Genomic DNA, 19806 nt, shown 5'->3' with positions numbered 1-19806 from the left:
AGGCGGAGTAGACAGAGGAGAATGCTGGGAAAAAGAAGCTGTGTGAGGAGTCGCCATGGTTCTCCCGCTCCAGACAGACGCAGGTTAAGATCCTCCCTGGTAAGCCAGCTCGTGGGCTACACAGAATATTAGAAATGGGTTAGAACAATATGTAAGAGCTAGCCATAAGGAACTGGAACTATCCGGGCCAGGCAGTGTTTGAAAGAATACAGTTTCCGTGTAATTATTTCTGGGCATAAGCTAGCCATGCGGGCGGCCGGGTGCCGGGGACGCAGCCCCGCCGCTCCTATTTCAACATTCAGGCATACACACAGACAGAATATTGTATACATAATAAAAAATAAATATTTTAGAAAAAAAAAAAAGAAACCCCAAGACTATATGTATGTATGTCATATATGCGTATGTCAAAGCACGTGAGTGCCTGTGTGTGAAGTAAAGAAAGGGGTATTGGGTATTCTCTATCACTCTTTGCCTATTCCTTTGAAGCTGGATCTCTCCTGAATCTGAGGCTCATGTTTCCTTGGCTAGGCTGGAAGCCCCCAAGTCCCAGGGCTCCACCTGTCTCTGGCCCCAGTGGAGACGGGGTTGCAAATCTGTGCACCTTGCCTGGCTTGTTACATAGGTGCTGTGGGCTAAACTCTGGTCCCCAAGTATGTAAGTGCTCTTAACTACTGAGCCATCCCTCTTGTTCCCAGTTTTGGTTTCCTCCGTGTGTGTGTGTGTGTGTGTGTGTGTGTGTGTGTGTGTGTGTGTGAGAGTGAGAGAGAGAGAGAGAGAGAGAGAGAGAGAGAGAGAGAGAGGAGAGAGAGACAGAGAGAGAGAGAGACAGAGAGAGAGAAAACAGCTTATAGATATCAGTTCTCTCCTTCCACAGTGTAGGTTTTGGAGGCTAGAACTGAGGTTGGCGGTCTCGGGACAAGCAGTTGTGGTTGCTGAGCCACTTCCTTCATCCCCACACTTTGGCTTATCTGTATCCCAGAGCAATTCTTGGGAGATTATTTGCATCTCTGCTTTGAATTATATCTGCCTCATCTTTTCTCCCTTTCTTAAGACTCAAAGACTCCAATGGGAGTGGCCAGTGGGTGGAGCCTCACTCACACCTCCACCTGTCAGTGAGGAGGAGAAATATTCTCATCCTTTGCTGTTTCAGGTTGGGAGTAGAGCTCCATCCGCGTGAGTTGAAGCATCTCCCCGAGTAGGAAGGACACACAGATGCTTCACCCCTAAAGCTCAGTGAGCTGAGGAAGTGGGGAAGCAGTCATTCTTGCAAAGAAGGGGGAATCCCGCCCCCCCTCATGTTTGAACAGGTGGTCCCCTGCTGGTGGTGCTTTCGGGAAAGGTTATACAATTTACAGGACTTGGGGCCTGGCTGGAGGAAGAGGGCTGCTTTGAGATAAGGCTTTATCTTCCTTTCTCTCTGCTTTCTGACTGCCATAATTGTATGACCAGCTGTCTCATACCCCTGGATACCAGCAAGCCACTCCTGCCCCCATGCCTTCCCCACCATGATGGATTATCTGTCGTCTTAAGCTGTTATTATTCTTTTAAAAGCAGGTGTGTGTGTAGACGAACACAGACAGACAAGACGCGCGAAAGGAGGAGACACAGACACACACACACGCGGCTCCCACGTGGGTGCACTTTAATGGGGGGAGGGGGACACGATAAGGGATGGGTGTGCGAGACACACAAGGGTAAAGGGCAAGAGAAAGAGCGAGACCTCGTGGAAGCTCGCTTTTTAACGGGAGGCGCAAGGTTATCTGGGAGAAATGACCTGCACCTGTGCACGCCCACGCGCAGGTATCCGTAATCCAGGAGGAGTCTGGGAGCTGTAGTTTCCAAAAGGAACAACAGCTGTAAACCATTATATTGCTTCTTGTCAAGTATTTGGTCTAAGTAATAAAAAAAGAAATAACTGGCCTTTCCGGCGGTGACGACCTCCCTACGAGAACATGCCTCTCACAAAGGATCTCCTTCATCCCTCTCCAGAGGAGGAAAAGAGGAAACACAAGAAAAAGCGCCTGGTGCAGAGCCCCAATTCCTACTTTATGGATGTGAAGTGCCCAGGATGCTATAAAATCACCACGGTCTTTAGCCATGCACAGACGGTAGTCTTGTGTGTCAGCTGCTCCACTGTCCTCTGTCAGCCTACAGGCAGGAAAGCAAGAATGACAGAAGGATGCTCCTTCAGGAGGAAGCAGCACTGAAAAGCACCGAATTCGAGATGAGTGGGAACCATCCCAATAAACACATTTTGGATAAAAAAAAAAACTGTATTAAACAGTTCAGAACCAAATGTCTCACTTGCTTCTATCCCAAGCCTGTTCTGTTGTCCCTTTTACAACAAATGCCTGTCCCCACCCCTGCAGTGAATACAAGAAAGCGGGAAGAGCTGGAGCTGACAGTGCCAGCAAGGGTGACTAAGCCCTTCTGTTGTTGTGAGAATCTCCAACCTGTATTCAAAATAAATGCCTGGCAACATAGGTTAGGAAACTTTGCTGTGTGAATGCAACTTTTTGTTTCATTGTTATTAATTTACCTATTTTCTTTTGTGTATGCCTGAGCATATGTGGGCACGTGTTCATGTGTGTCACTACCTGGGCTCGTGTGTGGCCACCTGCCAGGGATCTATGTCTGGCACCTGCCTGGACTGCTCTCCCTCACTTTCCTTACTTATTTTGGAGACAGAGTCTTTCGCTGAACCTGGAGCTTGCCAATTAGCCTGAATGGTTGGTAAGTGAGTGCCCGCCTTCAGAGTGGCAGGTGAGTGTCTGAGTGCCCACCCCTACAAGTTCTCTGTTCCCGCCTCCTCCTGATGTGGGCTTTCAGAAGCATGTTACCATCCACACCTGGTGTCATATATGGACTGTGGGTCCGAATTCTGGTCGGCATGCTTGTGTGCAAAGTGTTTTACCCATTGAGTTGTGTCCTAGGACCCCTTGAAACTTTTTGGGTAAGTTTTAAAGTATTTCAAGTTTATTTATTTATTTATCTCTTCTTTTTTGAGATTCTAGTACAATAACAATGACATCATTTCTCCCTTCCCTTTCCCCCTTCCAAACCCTTCCATAAACCTTTTCTTCTTGTCTTTCAAACTCATGGCCTCTTTTTTCATTAATTGTCGGTACACACATCTATGTATATACATATATTCTGAAATATAATCTGCTCAGTCTGTATAATATTATTTGTATATATGTTTTTCAGGGCTGACTGGTGTGCTCTTCCCCGGGGAAGATTATTTCTTACACTTTGAGCTTCCCTCCATTACCTGTAGTTCTTTGTGTGGGGCTGAGGCCTCATGGGTTTTTCTTTATCCAGTTTGCCATGCTATTTGGTGTCTTCCTCGTTCAGCTCATAATTGGGCAGTCATGATGGAGAGACTTTATGAGGGTAGCGTCTGACATTCCCAGAAGACACAATCTCACAGCAAACTCCCTGTTCCTCTGGCTCCTACAGTCTTTCTGCCCCCTCTTCCGCAATGTCCCCTGAGCCTACTATGCACAAAGCCCTGGGTTCCATCCCTAACATTATGTGTGGGGGAGTATTAGGGGAAACTTAAAGAACCCAAGGTAGACCAACTGTTCCACAGCAAAGAAAAACAAGCAAACACAATGAACAGCTCAAATTCTTTTGCCAGATCTCTCCAGCAAACCCCAGGGACACTGCTGCCAGGTGGAGCCAGAACTTCAGGCGCCTCTGCCTTGCATCTGTATGCCTCTACTGCCACCTTGAGCATCAAGCTCACTGCTTCTCTGTTCTGAGTCCAGGCGTCCCTCAGGGGCAGGCGCATGCATCACGGCCCATCTGCTGCTTTCTGCCAGGGAAGCTGGGAACAGAGCTCATGGCTTCCACTTTGGGAAGATTACTTACAATGTTGGAAGGTGTTTATATGATTCTAGGGCTTGTCTTTTCAGCCAGGTTCCCCGGCTGCTGAGGACTGAAGCAGGGGCCTGAACATTAACTAGAGGTTTTGGGTTTTGACAACTTCATCCTAATTCTTTATTTGCTTTTGGCACAAGATCTCATGTAGCCCAGCTGGCCTCAGTTTCTATGCCTTGAATTCTTGATCCTCCTGCCTCAGCCTCCAGAGTGCTGGGATTACAGGCTACACCACCGTGCCTGGCTTCTATCTTAATTCTAAAGATCCTTAATTTGACAGCTGAGTTCATTAACACTGTTCTCTATGCTCTGTGCTTCTGTATGTTTGACTTAACTTGGAAGTTATATCTCTTGTTTTTCTTTTAGTGATTATGTAATGGGGCCCTAGGAATTAGGGTCTGTTTTAAAAAAGAATGTCTTTTTTCGGTTCCATCTTTCGACAGGAAATACCATACTGGAGTGAAAGCGGCCCCTCCTAAAATCTGTGGTGTCTGGAAAAAGCCTAGCTCCCTGACTGGGAACTGGAGCACACAGCTATATCTAAATACGCATATCTTCTGGTTTTTTTTTTTTTTTTTGGCTTCATCTTTTCTATAAACTGTAACACTGCTATATGGGCAAAACAGAGGCAGATGGAGAAATTCTGTCTCCCCAGTTTTGGAGAGAAATTAATTAATTTCTCCCTCTCTTTCTCCCTCTCTTAGATAGCATCTTTGACTTATAAAAATCTGTTACCCCCCCCTGACAATGTAGAGCTTAAGACCTGTTAAAGCAATCTTCTTCCCAACTTCTGTGTCAGAGTTATAAGGTGTTAAGTCTCCAACCTGAACAAAGGACTGAAATACCTATTTAACGTATCAAAGTGGACCTGGCCACCAGGTTCTCCCAGCATCCCTCAGTCCCTACTTGTTACAAAGTCCTCCTGACTGGCATACCCAGCCCCTACCATAAACTTCTCTAGCTCAGGGGCTGAACTGCCCTTCCTTATATAATCCAACTATTTTGGCTACCTGGCTCTTTCGTCTACTGTCTTGGCCAGTCTCTTGGCCCAGGCTGCCCCTCTTATTTGGCAGCTGCTCTCCCCTCCCCATCTCACATGGCTCAGTCCGGACATGCTCACTCTGCACTCTCCCAGATGGCCATGCCTCTGGCTATGTTTCCCTTTTCTCTCCAATGAACTTTTTCCTCCAACATGCCTAGGAGCAGTCAGGCCCTTCCTTCTGTATTTCCTTTTTTAAATCACCTGGTGCCAAAACCTGAGACCAGTCATGTCTATATTCCTTTACATTTTTATTTATTTTCTTTCATTCATAAAGTATTTAACTGTATGTATATTTAAGTCAAACAAGATATTGATATTTGGTGTACAGATGTAGTTATCTACTTTGCTATTTTCTTTTCACAAATCTAGTTAGTTTTAAAAATAGTTATCGTATGTATGTATGTATGTATGTATGTATGTATGTATGTATGTATGTGGGTAGATGAATGCCACAGTACATATCAGAGGACAACCTTCAGGAGTAAGTTCTTTCCTTTCACCGTGTGAGTTCCAGGGATCGAACTCACGCCATCAGACTTGAAAGCAAGCACCTTTACCTGCTGAGCCATCTTGCCGGCCCTAGCTAGTTTAGTTTTGTGTTTTGTCAGAAATTCTCTGAAGGCTAGAGTGATGTGGCTTTCCTTCTGAGAGGAATGAAACCCTCTTCCAGGAGGCAGCACAAGGCACAGGCAGTCTGGGATCGTCCGCAGTTGATGGCAGGACTGGAGCAGATGAGGACAGTGCTGCCTTCCTTGTGTTTCAACCTCAGCTTTGGCAGCCTTTTTTGGAAGGGGCAAGTGGCCTTGGAGGAGAAGGCTTCCGTCTTTCCTTCCCCCACCCCATGTGTAGGTGTGTGCGTTTGCATGCAAGTGGAGGCCAGAGCTTGACATCAGTCTTCTCCGAACTATGCTAGATTGGCGGGTCAGTGTGCTCCAGGGATCCTCTCGTCCGCCCTTCCAGTTCTGGGATGACAGCCCTGTGTTGTGCTGCTCTTCCTGGCTTATGACATGGGTGCTGAGGACCTGGCTTCTCAGGCCTGTGTAGACCCTGACGCAGCTCTTCTTTAGCTGCGAAGCGTATTTGTTTTATGTTTTGACTCGATCCTTCTCAAATTAGGACTTGGCATTAGATTTTGCTTAATGATTATTTTGGGCAGCTGCAAAAATGATCATTGTTGGTAGTTTTTGTTTTGTTCTGTGAGATTTATGTAATATTAAAAAAAAAACCCACACAGATCCCAGGTGTTGGGTCCCAAGTGTTCTCAAGGTCATATGTATCTCTGTAAGCACCACTCCACAAGTCAAAGTGAACATTCATGGCACTCAAGAATGTTCTAGGGGCATTCTGTGAAAGCTGTTAATTTGTGGTGAACCTGCCTTGGGCAGTCTCTGCTTTCCCACCTCTGCCTCAGTTTCCTGCCTTGCAATCAGAAGCCACCGGTGAAGTCTCAGCAGGCTGTTTCTTCTGAATTTCCCTCCAGTAGTAACTCACCAGAACTGACCAGATGCTCTGGCAGTGAGTAGCTGTGAGGAGGGTTCAGAGGTCATCCTGGAGCCCCCTCCACTGATCTTCCCAGCCTGAATAGCCCCTCCTTGTGGCCATATGCAACTGAGGCAGGGTTGCATACAACAGGTGGTAGAGGGGCTGATGCTCAGGCAGGTCTTTGGACCCTCCCTGCTCCCTCAGGAGTGGTGTAAACAGTCAACAGAGCCCAGCTAATGTGATTCTTTCGCAAGATGGAACAGCTCAACTCCCCAAGATGGCTCGGACATTCACTCACTACATGCATGTGTGTGTGTGTGTGTGTGTGTGTGTGTGTGTGTGTGTGTGGTGGAGACCAAAGGTCAACCTCACCTTCCTCAGTACCCGTTTGCTTTGTCTTTTGACATAAGGTCTCTTACTGAGGCCAGCTGAACCTCAGGATTCACGTCTGCCTCTCCAGCACCAGGATTACAAGGCGTGCCACCATTCCTGGCTTTTTACATGGGTGCTGGGGATCAAACCGAGATTTTCACACCTACTGGCAGGCACTTCGTTGATCAGCTGAGCACACCCCCCTCTCCCGCTACCCCATTAGGTCTTACTCTTCTTGTTTGAGTAAAGCATTACGACTATCCAAGTGAGCATGTGGAACGCACTGGGGCTTGCCTCCTTTCTGGGTGTATGCAACACAGGCAAGTGTGGGTCTCTGCAACGACATTCTTGGGCAAAGCCTAAGGCTGGGGTAGGGAGTGTGCTAACTAGGTGAGCAGGGGCATCCCAGGGATCAAGTCAAGCAACCAGCCTGGAGTGCTTCCTGCTCCAGCTTTAAATGGAAACGTCAGACAAGAACATTTGCAGAGCTGTGGCACCCACATCACTAAAATCAATTTAGACTTCTATTTCCAGCAAATGTCACAACTTGTGTTTGTCTCCCATTTTCTAAAGATCAGAAGTTATTTGAAATGTGTGTCCAAACGCAAGTTGAAATCTGAGATAGCCATGGATGGAGAGGAAGGTTTCCAGGATGGCCATCAGGAGCCTGGGACATGCTCTTCCCAGAGGGAGGAAGTCACCCCCTCTGGGACCGACTTTGTGGGGGAGGTCTGCAAGCCTAGCCAAGCAGAGGAGTTAGAATCTGGCCATCCCTCTTCTACTGGTCACAGTGTTTGTTTCCAAGCGGTTTGGCTGGAATCTGAGCAGACAACTGCCTTTCATGTTTTATACATTTTATTCATACATTTCTCCAACTCTGAAATGATGAAAGCCCAAGTCTATGGTTTCCCATTACACAGCATCCTACAGATATGTATATTCTACAAAGAATACTATGCAGTTTCTCTTCTTCCCCTGTCACACGAGATAACTGATTAGGGTTTCGACTTGTACTGTGCTGGCAGTGCCACCACATTGTGGTTGTTCAGGCGACAGGGCAAAGGAATCGGGATGGGAGGGCGTGTGCTAAGGCATGTAAATAGATACACACAGAGAGAAAGAAAAGCAGGACATTTACAAAGAATCCGAACCTTTCCAACCCCTTCAGCTCCTCTTGCAAGCTAAGGCTTTGCTGTACCCTGCGAATACTTACAATCGGATACGGTGAAATATACAACAACCATTAACATCTCTCTCTTTTTATCACTGAGACAATACTTCAAAACCTTTTATAAAAAGGCAATAATACATACAGAAAGAAAGAACACGTTGGCAAAGCTTTAAGCAAAACCAGCCCAGAACTGAGTCTGAACGGCAATGCACCTACACTGCACTGAAACACGATGCTGTGCTCTCAGCACCACCTGCCTGCAGAGGACATCCCAGGCGACATCAAAGACGGCAAATCAACCCCTACCCCCAATTCTTGGTCTCTGCCAAATGAAAAATAAAAGCAAGGCCTCTTTCTGTGGAGGAATGCCTACTTCTACTCTCAAGCACAAGTCCCTCTGCTGAGATGCTCTCCTGGGTCCAGAAAGGCTCAGCCCCGGACCCTATGCTTTCGCATGCTATAGACAATGGATTTAACTCCAAGAAGCAGCAAAGTGCTGAGTTTTCCCCATACACAGAGCTGGAGTTGTGCTTGGGGGCTAGAAATGAGGTCTCCTGTGTGGCTGCAAACATCTCCTTCCATTTTCTTTTGCTTGGTCCATTTGCACAGGTTCATTCAAGGGAGTTAATGGAGGGTTGGTGACAGGCGGTAGGAAGTCAGGCGGTTCTCTCCCATCCCCCTAACAGCTAAGACTTGGGGATGCCTGCCCCAGGGATGGGGCTGCTCTCTCCCTCTAGCTGCTGCTGTGGCCCAGGAAGTGTAAATGTGAAGGTTGGGACACTCTTCCTCTTACCCCCCCCCCCCACTTCCTGGATGGATGTGATAGCCGAAGTTCACTCTTGTAAACTGGGAGATCCGAGACGTCCCACAAGCTTAAGGCAAATGGACCCATGAAGCGCCCAAACACACTGGGCCTCACAAGTATGGTCCTATAGCCAGAAGTGCCACATTAAGAGGGAGACCCTATGTCTAAAGGGGCCAGAAAAGGGCAAGTGCCTCCAAACAAAAGCAGCGATGAGAAGAGCATGCAGCCCTTCTGAAAGCCGTAGTGAGAAGCAAAGCATCTTCCTAAAGGAGTTAACCAGAGGCGCAGAACAAAGAAGATGCACACAGGGGCTTCAGTGTGCCTAGGCATAGACAGCCCGTTAAGAGAATAGGCTGAGAGTGTGGTGCTCCGCTCTGAGAAACCATCCGCACAAGCTGCTTGCCAGGCTGCTGACCTGAAACAAGGAGTGATGAGGGCTTCAAGGGCCTGGGATGCTAATCAGTGTGCCCTCTCTTCTTTCCAAGGAGACATTTTTATTACGAATTCACTAACCAAGCAGTTCTCTCAATAATGTTAATGGCAAGCGAAGCTTAATTCTGCTCGGCGGCATAAGAAACTGATCTGGGATGCTAAAGGAACATCCCATCAGTGGGAGACAAGAGAATGCTTTGGGCTGCCTCATCCTAAAGGGGCACTTTCCACTCTGGGTAGCCCTTGCTTCCTGGAGAGTGGTTTAACTGACTGAACTTTTGCAAAGAATAAACTGGTAACCTTAAAGAAGAGACACCTGACTGAAAAACAAGAGAACTCTGGGCTGTAAAGCTTGAAGAGACAGCAGAAGCTTTAAAGGACAGCTCGTCCTGCCCACCTGCTCCAGGACTTGAATACTGGGAAGGGATCCCCTTCTTCACATGGTGGGGGACCCTGCAGCCTTATTTATTCAGCCGCCAATAGGGCCGGCTGAGACTCTGTCTTCTGAATGCAAATAGCAAGAAGTAGGTCAACTGGTTTCTTTGCCTTCCTGAGCAGATATTTTAAACATCTCACCCAATGGGGCTGCATCTAAAAAGGTTACAATGTCCTCTCGACACTGGGAAACTTCCAGATGAGTTAAACTGAGTGACACTTTCCTTTTCAGTGTTCAGATAGAAAGACGATGCGCCTGCGAAGTAACTACAGCTTTCTGATTAGAAAATCAGGCAGCTCTATCTTTTTAAACAAAGAACTAAGGAGATCCAAACATTCCCTCTCCTGGTGTGCGGAGTAGGCTGGGGTGGCAGAGAGGACCTGCAATCTGACTTCCCCACACTTCAACCGGCCACTGATTTAATTGACTGAACTTTTGCAAAGAATAAACTGGTGTGCATGTGTGTCTGGTTCTGCTGATGAAATGGAGGCAGTCAGGAAGCTTTTAGCAATATCCTGATTGCTCCAGACAGGATTGTACGCATCTTACTGACTTCAGAAGGGCTTTCTTTTCTAGGTCCTAAACACACTGCTTTAGAGTGTGCACTAGTGGAGAAGTCACTGGGCTCTAGGTGCAGGCTTTTCACCACCTGCATAAGGCTCTTCTCTCAGAGTCCCTAGAAGGCCAGTCAGAAGAGAAGCCCCCCCAGACCCCTAAGAGCCAGCCACAGCACTTCTTTCAGTCTGGAGTCCCAGACATTTAAGCTGGTCTCCTTTGCAAGACTCATTCTACCTGTAGGAATGCGGTCGATGGCTACAGACAGGCCTTACCAGCATCTTGAGATGTGTTCTTAAGAGCATGTGGGGGCGGGAGGGATTCTACCAGAGCGAGAGCCAGTTCTCTTTCCCATGCCTTAGCTGCAGTCTTCTTTGTGCTTTACTGGAAGAGGCAGGGCAGGTACAAAGCTGCTGACAAGAGTGGCTTACGGTCAGTACTATTGCACAAATGGTGTCTGGCCTGGGTGCCACTTAGATGGAGGTCAGCACTACACAGCCCTATGCAACTCCTGGACTTTCCCCCTCTACCTAGCAAGAGACCACTGTTGAGCCTGTCTCTGGTATGGTATTTGGTCACCCCACTGTGGGACCGAACACAAGTTATTCTCACAATGTCTTGTTGGTAAGTTGTGACCCATCTGGGCACTGACAAAGAATGGTATGGTGTAATAGCTGGGGAGGGCGGGAGCTTGAGAATAAAGAGGCGTGTGGGCATGAACGTACCTTCTCTCTTCAGTGCCCAAGAGGAGCTGTTCAGTTCAGAACTCGTTTTGCACATCCTGCCAAGGCACAAAGTGACGGAAGCCACCTAACCCACAAGCAATGAAAGTGATGGTGTGTTTCCAAGGACCAAAGTCATGCCAATGCCTTGTTCTCGCACATAAGAAGAAGGGGAGAGAGTCTAGTGGCCTCTGGCCAAGAGTCTGAGAATCCCAGTCTGAACCTCCTCTAGATTCTGACAGCATGGCAGCGGACGAGATGGTGAATGCTTCCAAAGCAACAAGGACAGGTGACTCCCCTGTGCCAAGGGATAGAGCAAGAGGAAGGAGAGCCCACAGGTGGCCCTTCGCATCAGATGTGAGCCAGGCTGTACTCTGGCAGGCTGCTCTGTTGCCCTGCCAACTGATACTTATTCCTGGGCCTGCCATGGGTCAGTGAGCAGCTATCGAATTTTAAAACAGAAAAGATTACCAGCTTGGAGACCTGAACAAATCTGTAATGAAATGAAGGACCCAAAGGCATTTGATTATTGAACACATACAATGAAGTATATTTTTAAAAAATTGGTCAGACTGTCCTGTTAGTTATCATTTTAAAGGAATTTCCAGAGCTGTTATAGATTATTCTTTTGGAATAATTCAGTTTATAGCGAATGCCTAAACTGGTTTCTTCATTGCACAGTATATTCTCTTTAAACGGGTGCTTAAAACAATTACATACAGATTAAAAATCCGCATTTCTTTGCTTAATTAAAACGTTAATACTCTTAGACAACACAGATCTGAAATGGCGAAACCAGCAATACCCCCTCCCCCTTACAACAAATTAAATTGAGACAAAATTACAAACACATTTCACTACATGATTATTAATTAATAAAAATCAGTTTCTTTTTTTTCTGTTTTATAAAGTTGCCCGAAATGCAAGGGATGTGCATAGGTTTACAACTTAGTCATAATAGCAATTTATTCTTATTCCCCTGGGTGTGCCCCGTGAACGGAATGTACTTTGCTGTAATTACAGATTGTTTTGTCCAACACAGACACACCGACAGCATGAACGCTCGCGACTGTCCACATGCATTAAGAGTCAAGACCCAACTTCAAATCTCTAAAAGGTTTACAGGGTGCTTCAAAGAGACAGTATCACAGTATCTGGATGTTACATAAAGACTTAAAAAAAAAAAAGAGAGAGGAAAAAAGGCCTTTAAAAATTTATGACTGTTTTGTAATCACTAGACTAATTATCTCAAATAAATAAAGGAAAAAAGATATTCCAATCCATAAAATCAGACTCTAAAAAGAATGTAGTGTTCCACCCCCAGTCAAGGTAACAGAATCATTGTTTATTATTATTAAAATAGATTATAGAAAGCAGCATCTATTTTGTGCAGTTTTTAGGGGCCTTTGAAATAAAAAGCTATGATTTCCAAAAATATAACATTCCAAAGGATTGAATAATACATACATTTAAAGATACATTTTATTAAAGTTTAGGAGAACTGATTAAAAAAGATACTGTCTCTTTAAATTAGTGTGTAATTGTTTTTCTCCTCCTATCTATTCGGACATGACAATAATTATAAATGTAGGTCACACTACAACTAGGTAGTCTCTAGGGACCACGACCTGCTGACACAAGGCCGACAACAAAGAGGCTTTTCCACGTAGGAGGTGGCTCCCAGTTTTCAACTCAGATAGCCAGGGAAAAGCCTAATAGACCCAGGAGACCGGGACCCACTGTGGGGCTGTGCACACGAGCTCGACAGCTTCCTCCAGATGTCTGATTGTCTCATCAATTTCGTTGTTGATAATTGTGAGATCGAAGTAGTGTGCATATGTTCTCTGTAAGACATCGGACTCCTTCTGCAGGCGCTGGAGAGATTCATCCTGGATAGGCATGGTAGAGGGGCAGGAATGGGAGAAGGGAGAAGCAAATATTAGAGAGGTCAGTTGTAGCCTTTGTCTGTACATCTCAGTTCACCTCAGTGTCAGAACCCCAGGTCCAAACTAAATAATGGCTATGTGACAGAGGAGATGGTGGTCCCCATCCTGTGAGGACAGGGTTGTAGAACTCCCACTGGCAACTGTGACTGGTTGACACGTAACAGGGGCCACTGTGAAAAACAGACAAAACCAACACTCCAGCAAACACATGGCCCCCACCCAGGCCTACCTGGGCCTGTCCCCAGAGCCATGTGGGGGGAGGCCACACAAAGCATGGGTTTCCAGTGGCTACAGTTCTTTCACTATTTCTCTCAGCCAGGGTGACCAGAGCTAACTCCTATTTGGTGGGAGTACAGTGTGGCTGGGTTGAACTTTTGTATGCCTTTCCTTGGATCTTAAAGCTTATTTGAGTCTCGTGTGTTTGTGCTAACAAGCCTTGTCTTCGGGCAACAAATTAAGTTGTATTTTTCCCCTTCTACTGGAAAGGTTTAGTGTGTTCCAGGAATGGCACACAATAGCCTTCATTGGACAGCAGTCCATGCAGAGGCAAAGCTTTCTGCATGTTACAAATCATGGCTGGAATAAAGCCATTTCCCAAATATAATAGTAACTGCCATCTGAGGAATGTGCCCAAGTTGGTCTGTACTAGAAATGGCCAGGCAAATGTTTGCACGTACTCATGTCTCGAAAACAACTGCAAAACCTTGAGCTCTAAGAAGGCTTGCTGAAGGGTAACACCCCTGTACACAGCTGGCCTCAGACCATTAGAACTCTCCTCAGGTCGAGCTAACACCAGGAGGGAATTTGGGGTCTTTAGCTTGTCCCATGAATATTGCTTTTCTTTTTGAGCCAGAGTCTCACAATGTAGCCCAGGCTGGCCTGGAACTTGGGACTCTCCTATCTTAGTTTTCCAAGTGCCAGGATTATAGGCACACACAATCACACCCACCTCTAATGCTCCTTTAGTGTTCTAAAGAGCCACCGGAAAGAAGGTCTGCTTCTCTGTTTAATGGGCCAGATATTCCTTCCTTCCTTCCTTCCTTCCTTCCTTCCTTCCTTCCTTCCTTCCTTCCTTCCTTCCTTCCTTCCTTCCTCCCTCCCTCCCTCCCTCTCTCTCGCTCTCTCCTTCCCTCCTTCCTTCCTTCCTTCCTTCCTTCCTTCCTTCCTTCCTTCCTTCCTTCCTTCCTCCCTCCCTCCCTCCCTCCCTCCCTCCCTCCCTCCCTCTTCCTTTTCCCCTCCCTCACCCTTTCTTTCACTCACTCTCTATCTCCCCCTCCCTCCCTTTCTCCCTCCTTATTTTTCAAACAGGGTTTCTCTGTGTAGCCCTGTCTCTGGAACTTAGTCTGTAAGTTCTTAGGTTGGCCTTGAACTCACAGATATCCACTTGCTTCTCCTTCCTGAGTGCTGGGATTAAAGGGCTGTACCACCACTGCCTGGCAGGTCAATTTTTTTATGTTGAATTCACAAAGGTCAAGGTAAAATTCAAATTTGACCTTTGTGAGTAAAATTAACTACAAGCTTTCTTCTCAACCTGCCAAATACTAGGGAGTTGTAAACTACTGGTTGGCATCTTACACACACACACACACACACACACACACACACACACACACTCCCTTAGGAGTAGACAGGGACAGGGTCTCTGTGTAGCCTAAGCAAGCCTTACTCTATCTGCATATATGTACATATCTATAGTTTTATGTTTATTTGATTACTAAGCCTCTCCTCAGCCAGGGCATAAAAACTTACATGCTCTACCACTGCTATGTCCCAGAGCTAAGCAGAGTGGCACACACAGTACGTGCTTAATAAATGCTATTGAAAGAACAAGTGGTTTTTTTACTGATACTGGTCCCTTTAGGATTTATGTAAGTATTAAGTCTATTGTCAAGAGACTGGGTGATTGTGCTAGTAAATGGGGTTCAGGGTAAGAGAATCTGATCTCTGGAGAATGTTAAAACTGATACCTTCAGGGACCAAGGAGAGCTGGGAACCCATCCTGTCTAAGCAGGACTCCTCTTCTCATAGTACAGCTCTCTGGCAAGGACATGAGGAGGGAGGAAATTCTATTCCAGCCCTCTGCAGGACAGATAGGCACCACAGCAGCCAGGAATTCAATATTCCTATTCTGGGCACTTTGACCAATCAAAGTCTACTAGCTTAGTCACTCTCTACAGGAACTTCAAAGTAGGACTCAGCATGTTTTGATTATCAGGGTTAACAATCCCAATGACTAGTGACCTCAGCCACTAGTCACCTTCTGAGGTCCTAAATACACACATTCTACTTGTATCTGAAAAGCACAGTATTTTCACTGTGGCTCAGTTTCATAAGAAACAACCCCCCACCCTTTCAGCATACATATTTTCATCAGAGCCAGGAGTGCTTCCTACCAGTTCCTGGAGGTACAGTTCCTAAGAAGTCACTCTATGTGCCACAGGGTTCTATGTGCTATGTTCCTGGGCCCGAGACACTGCTAGCAAATTCTGGTTTGTTCAGAAGGTTGGGAAGATGCAGACATTTAAGGAAATTTATGGCTAGACAGCTATCTGTACTGAGCGACAAAGCTCCCTTATATCTGCATCCTCTAAAGTGAGGCTCGGTCACCTTCACATAGAAGCTTGTCCCTTCACATATAAGCAGGCTCAACTCAGTGAAAACAAAATGCCTTTATTCTATCAGCAAAAGCAAGGATTTATGGGAATGAAATGTCTACATTCTACATCTATTAAAAGACACAGGCTATATTTCATCACCTCCTAGCTGGTACTTACAGGCAATTTTCTGCACCATTTTGGCAGCTATGGAAAATTAGTAAAAGGGTAGAACAGGCAAAAAATAAAAACAAAACAAAAACAAAACAAGGATGATAATTCAAGAAAAATACATAGTAACCAAGGACAAACATTAATCACAATGAGGAGTTTGAAACACACATGGGAAAGAACTTTCTGAAGGAATATGCCTTTTGCCAATGAGATGACAAAGAAGAAGGAAAACAGGAGCAATAAAGGTTACTCTAAATATTAAATCACACAGGACTTCCAAGCCTTGATCTAACTGTACTGCAAGATGGGTCAGCATTCACTGTACATAGTCAGAAGTCTGCTGATGGTTCTAGAACCTGAAAAATCATGCTCTTCAGGATAACTGTACAGGAGTGTCTTCCCAGCTCAGGACCACAGGAAGCAGATGTGGTTACACTGTCAGCATGTGCTGCTGCCCTTACCTTCCAGGAAGGGAGGGCCTTTGCGAGGGCTCAGTACGATCTGGGCCAGCCTGGCAATTGCTGACTTGAACTGGCTTGAAAGCACCCAGAATTTATTCCTTTTGTGGTGCTGGAGATAGAACCCAGGGCAATGTTCATGCTAGGCAAGAAGGCTCCCTGCTCAGGGCAGCTCATTTCTAGGTTGGGTAGTCTCCAGGGGTCTTCATAGGCAGGGCATCTTGGGCAGCCCCACTGAGGTCACAGATTCCTTATAGCCCCTCTTGGCTCCCTGCAAAGGAGGCAGCAGACTAGCTGCTCCGGAGGGCAGGGTCTGCTTGGACACCTTGAGCCTTGGGAATTGAGGGGGTTTATGCTTATACTTCAGAAGCAGATGTACTGATTAAGGCTGCAGCCTGTCCCACTGACTGGTCTAGTCCACATCATATCTCCTGGAACAGACCTTCTGCTATAAATGGAGACGGATACACTTCAGACTGTGCTAGGGAGGAGGCTGGAATTTGTCTAATATTCTGATCCCAGAAGAAACACCCTGCTTAGGCAGTCTAACTCCACGTATCGAACAAGGCCCTTGTATTCTGGAAATCAGAGTGCCCTGCAAAAGGACAAAGCAGATCTTTGCTCAGGTGTCTTCAGTACAAGACATACTACACATTCCTTACCATAGAGCGCGCTTGTCCAGAGAGGGGGCTCACTCTTACCTCATTTAAACCTGGAGTGATAGTTGGCGCCGCAATAAAGACAACCAAAGGAGCAAACTCAGCAGTTCTCAGGACCTTCAGTGCCTGTGTGGAAAAGGAAGACTCTTAGAAGAAGAAATAACAGAGACAACATGCAAAGGAGTCTACAAAATGTGATACAACTGAAAAAGTCAAGGCCTTGGCTCAAGATTTTGGCAAGTTATAATTAAATGTACCAACTTTATAAGTAATGTCCATTGCTTTTCTTGTAAAGGGTAGCTAACAGCCCAGATAAGAGCTGATAAGTAGGACATGTTTCTTAGGAATCTCCTGACTTTGCCGAATTTATTTTCCTTTATAATAGTTAGCACTGACTATGTTGGTTAATGTTCATTTAAACCTGGTGATTTTAGTTGATGGCAAATGCATTCTAGGTGACTTAGCTCTGCAGGCTGGCTTTCAGAGATTGCAAATTCACTTTGTCACATACCAAACTGCAAACTGCTAAGCAAAGAGAGCAAAGCCTGGCGGCCGTCACTGTGAGCTATATTCACATTCACATGGGTCTTCTGTTGAGAGGCCTTCCATGGGACTCATGGGAGAAGGGGAGACCCTTGCCCAGGGCTGCAATCATGAAGTCCTTCCACTACAGACACTATGTGGTTGTGGTCAATAACCTGACCCATTTGAGGACATGGCATTCAAGTGGAAGCCCCTTTGAGGGTACTACTAGTACTTTTCCAAATTGTGGCAAATCTGTTTCTGTTCCTCCCTTGGGAATCCAGGATACTCTCAGAAATAATAAATACCATTCCAGTCCAAAGTTGACCACACCCAGGTACCTAATCCACACAGGACCGACATGGAAGTGACCCATACACATAAGGAGTAAATGCCTTTCTGCTCCCTATTTAATTTTAGTTCTCTTTCCCCAGAGACAGGGTCTTAGTATACACAGGCTGGCCTCAAACTGGCAACTGGCTTGCTACTGGCCTGGGGCTTCATGTGTGCACCACCACTGTTCTTTACGCAAGAATCAAACATGCCTATTTTGTTACCTATCTATTTTGCTTTCTAAGTGATCTTTACTTTTTGTTTTCTTTCCCCTGTTTCTTATGCTCCATCCTTAGCCTGGTTTATAGTGCTCGCTCTGAGACTGATTTCCTGCCTTTAGGTTTGGGGCTATTAAATCCATATTACAGCCCACCGCTAGATGGTCTTTCTGGAACACAAACTCCATCTTCTGCTCCTAACCTTTCAACAGCCCCCTCTGCAGTGCAGGGAAAACACATGCTCATTTAGCATAAAGGCTGAGTCCCATGTTTAACTTGCTCTGCCTAGCTCTGCTCCATCCGCGGGGTGCACTGGCCTTACTGAACAACTTTCAGTCTTGAAAAGGCACAACTCTTTCTGGCTTCTTGGCCTTTTTGCTTGGCGCTTCCTTTATTTGGACACCCTACCCTCCCTTCCCACCCTTTCTCACTGTTCTTTCTGTTTGGCTCAATAATCCTTCAGAACCTAGTTTCTGGAAAGATTTTTTTGAACATGATCTTATACAGACAAGAATGACTTCAAACTTCTAGTTCTCCTGCCTTCATCTCTCGAGTGCTGGGATTATGGACATGCCCAGTTTTATGCCGTGGTGGGGGTTGAAGCTAGAGCTTCGTGAATGCTAGACATGTATTCTACCACCTGAGCTGGAGCTTGAGCTCTGGATCCTCTTGTGCTGCTGATAGCGCACCTGGCAGTTTCTTTGGAAACTTTGCCATTGGGCTCGGAGGCCCTGCTGTGTGTTCCTGAAGTAGCCATCAATCGCACTCGAAATACAGTCCCTGGCAGTGGCTTGAAGGCAAAGGCTGTGTCTTGTTTAGTTGTTTCTCTTATACTCAATATGGTACACCATAAACTGCCTTTATGATTCAGTAAAAATGAAGAAACAGTCAATCTAGTATGTACACTACTGATCCTGGCCTTTGCAGCAGGTCTAACTGTAGAGCCTCTGCTCTCCTGGCATCTCTGAGCACATGGGATTCTAAGATGCAATCTGATATTGAGTCTAAGGCTAGCATGCAATAGGGTTCTAGCTCTAGTCAAATACTGTCTTTGGTGAGGGAACCTGACTCACTGTCTTATCTGCCCAAATCTATTTATTCTACTAAGAATGCTTTCCAAGTCTGCCCATGTTCATTTCTGATAGAGGCAGCTGCCCATTTCTTTGTTCACCTGCTGTGACTGAGCACATGATTTAAGTAAGCCTAACCAGGGTCCTTATTTAGAAATGGTCACTTTGTCACTACTATCTTGGCTCTTTGTTTCTTCCTTCCTATGCTCTGGCAGCAAGGGAATACAACATCAGGCAGGATATAAGTTTTTCTCATCATTTCCACTGGATAAACACACACACACACACACACACACACACACACACACTTTCTCTCTCTGTCAACTAAGCCGTGGAAACATTCTCCTTGCTTTTCTCCTGGAGGTACCTCTGAGTGCCAGATAGAAGTGCACACAGCTTGTATGCTGAATGGCACTCACAGAAGCCAACAATACCCCAGGTTGGAGATAGCTTTCTTCTTCTTCTTAGTTGCCCACCCTGCTCGCCACCCAATCCTGTGAGTGCTTTCGAGTCTAGCCTGCCATCATGCTACTGCACAAACTCGTTCCTTGAAAAGCAGCAGTTCAGCTCCCAGTGAACTAGCCAAACACGTACTGTGTGCTGCTCCAAGTCTACAGCTGTAAATAAGGAGGGCCACCCAACTGTTAACTGCATGAAAGCCCCAAGGAAGGCCATGTTTATCACATTTCCAGAGGTTTCTTGTGCCTAAAAATCAGCTCTAGGTTCCTGCCCCTGCAGCTGACAGAAAGTTTAGAACCAAATTTAATGCTTAGCATAAGAACTCCAGCAGTTTCTGTGGTTAGCATACTTGTTCCTGCGTCTTTTTCATGGTTTTCTATTTCTATCCTATATTATTGCATTTTCCAAAATACCAATGTGACTCAAGTCCCAAGTGCGATTTTCCTGTCTCAATGGGCTTTGGCTTCAGCA

At 46.0% G+C, this 19806-nt stretch overlaps 2 protein-coding genes across 12 annotated transcripts in view; one reads left to right on the top strand and one right to left on the bottom strand.

Annotated features, from left to right (window-relative positions):
• The first annotated feature begins 1941 nt into the window (after nt 1–1941).
• Nucleotides 1942–2210, top strand: LOC126512801 (40S ribosomal protein S27-like). Its single transcript, XM_050160753.1, has one exon. It carries the CDS (start codon nt 1956–1958, stop codon nt 2208–2210), a length of 255 nt encoding a protein of 84 aa, XP_050016710.1. The 5' UTR covers nt 1942–1955.
• A 5408-nt stretch (nt 2211–7618) lies between these two features.
• The window catches only part of Cask (calcium/calmodulin dependent serine protein kinase), a 332717-nt gene continuing 320529 nt past the window's right edge, over nt 7619–19806 (bottom strand). For all 11 annotated transcript variants that reach the window (XM_050160816.1, XM_050160821.1, XM_050160818.1 and 8 more), the window contains 2 exons: nt 16776–16859; nt 7619–12791 (listed from right to left, as the gene is read on the bottom strand). In XM_050160816.1, coding sequence (XP_050016773.1) covers nt 12615–12791; nt 16776–16859 — 261 coding nt within the window. In that variant the 3' untranslated portion in view covers nt 7619–12614. The remainder of the gene's footprint in view (nt 12792–16775; nt 16860–19806) is intronic.

The sequence above is a fragment of the Alexandromys fortis genome, unplaced genomic scaffold (genome assembly GCF_014885135.2).
Source record: "Alexandromys fortis isolate MF-2015 unplaced genomic scaffold, M_Fortis_MF-2015_v1.1 scaffold_83, whole genome shotgun sequence".
Classification (NCBI taxonomy): domain Eukaryota; kingdom Metazoa; phylum Chordata; class Mammalia; order Rodentia; family Cricetidae; genus Alexandromys; species Alexandromys fortis.
The sequence above is the reverse complement of the archived record's forward strand: the minus strand, read 5'-3'. Positions and strand labels throughout refer to the sequence as shown.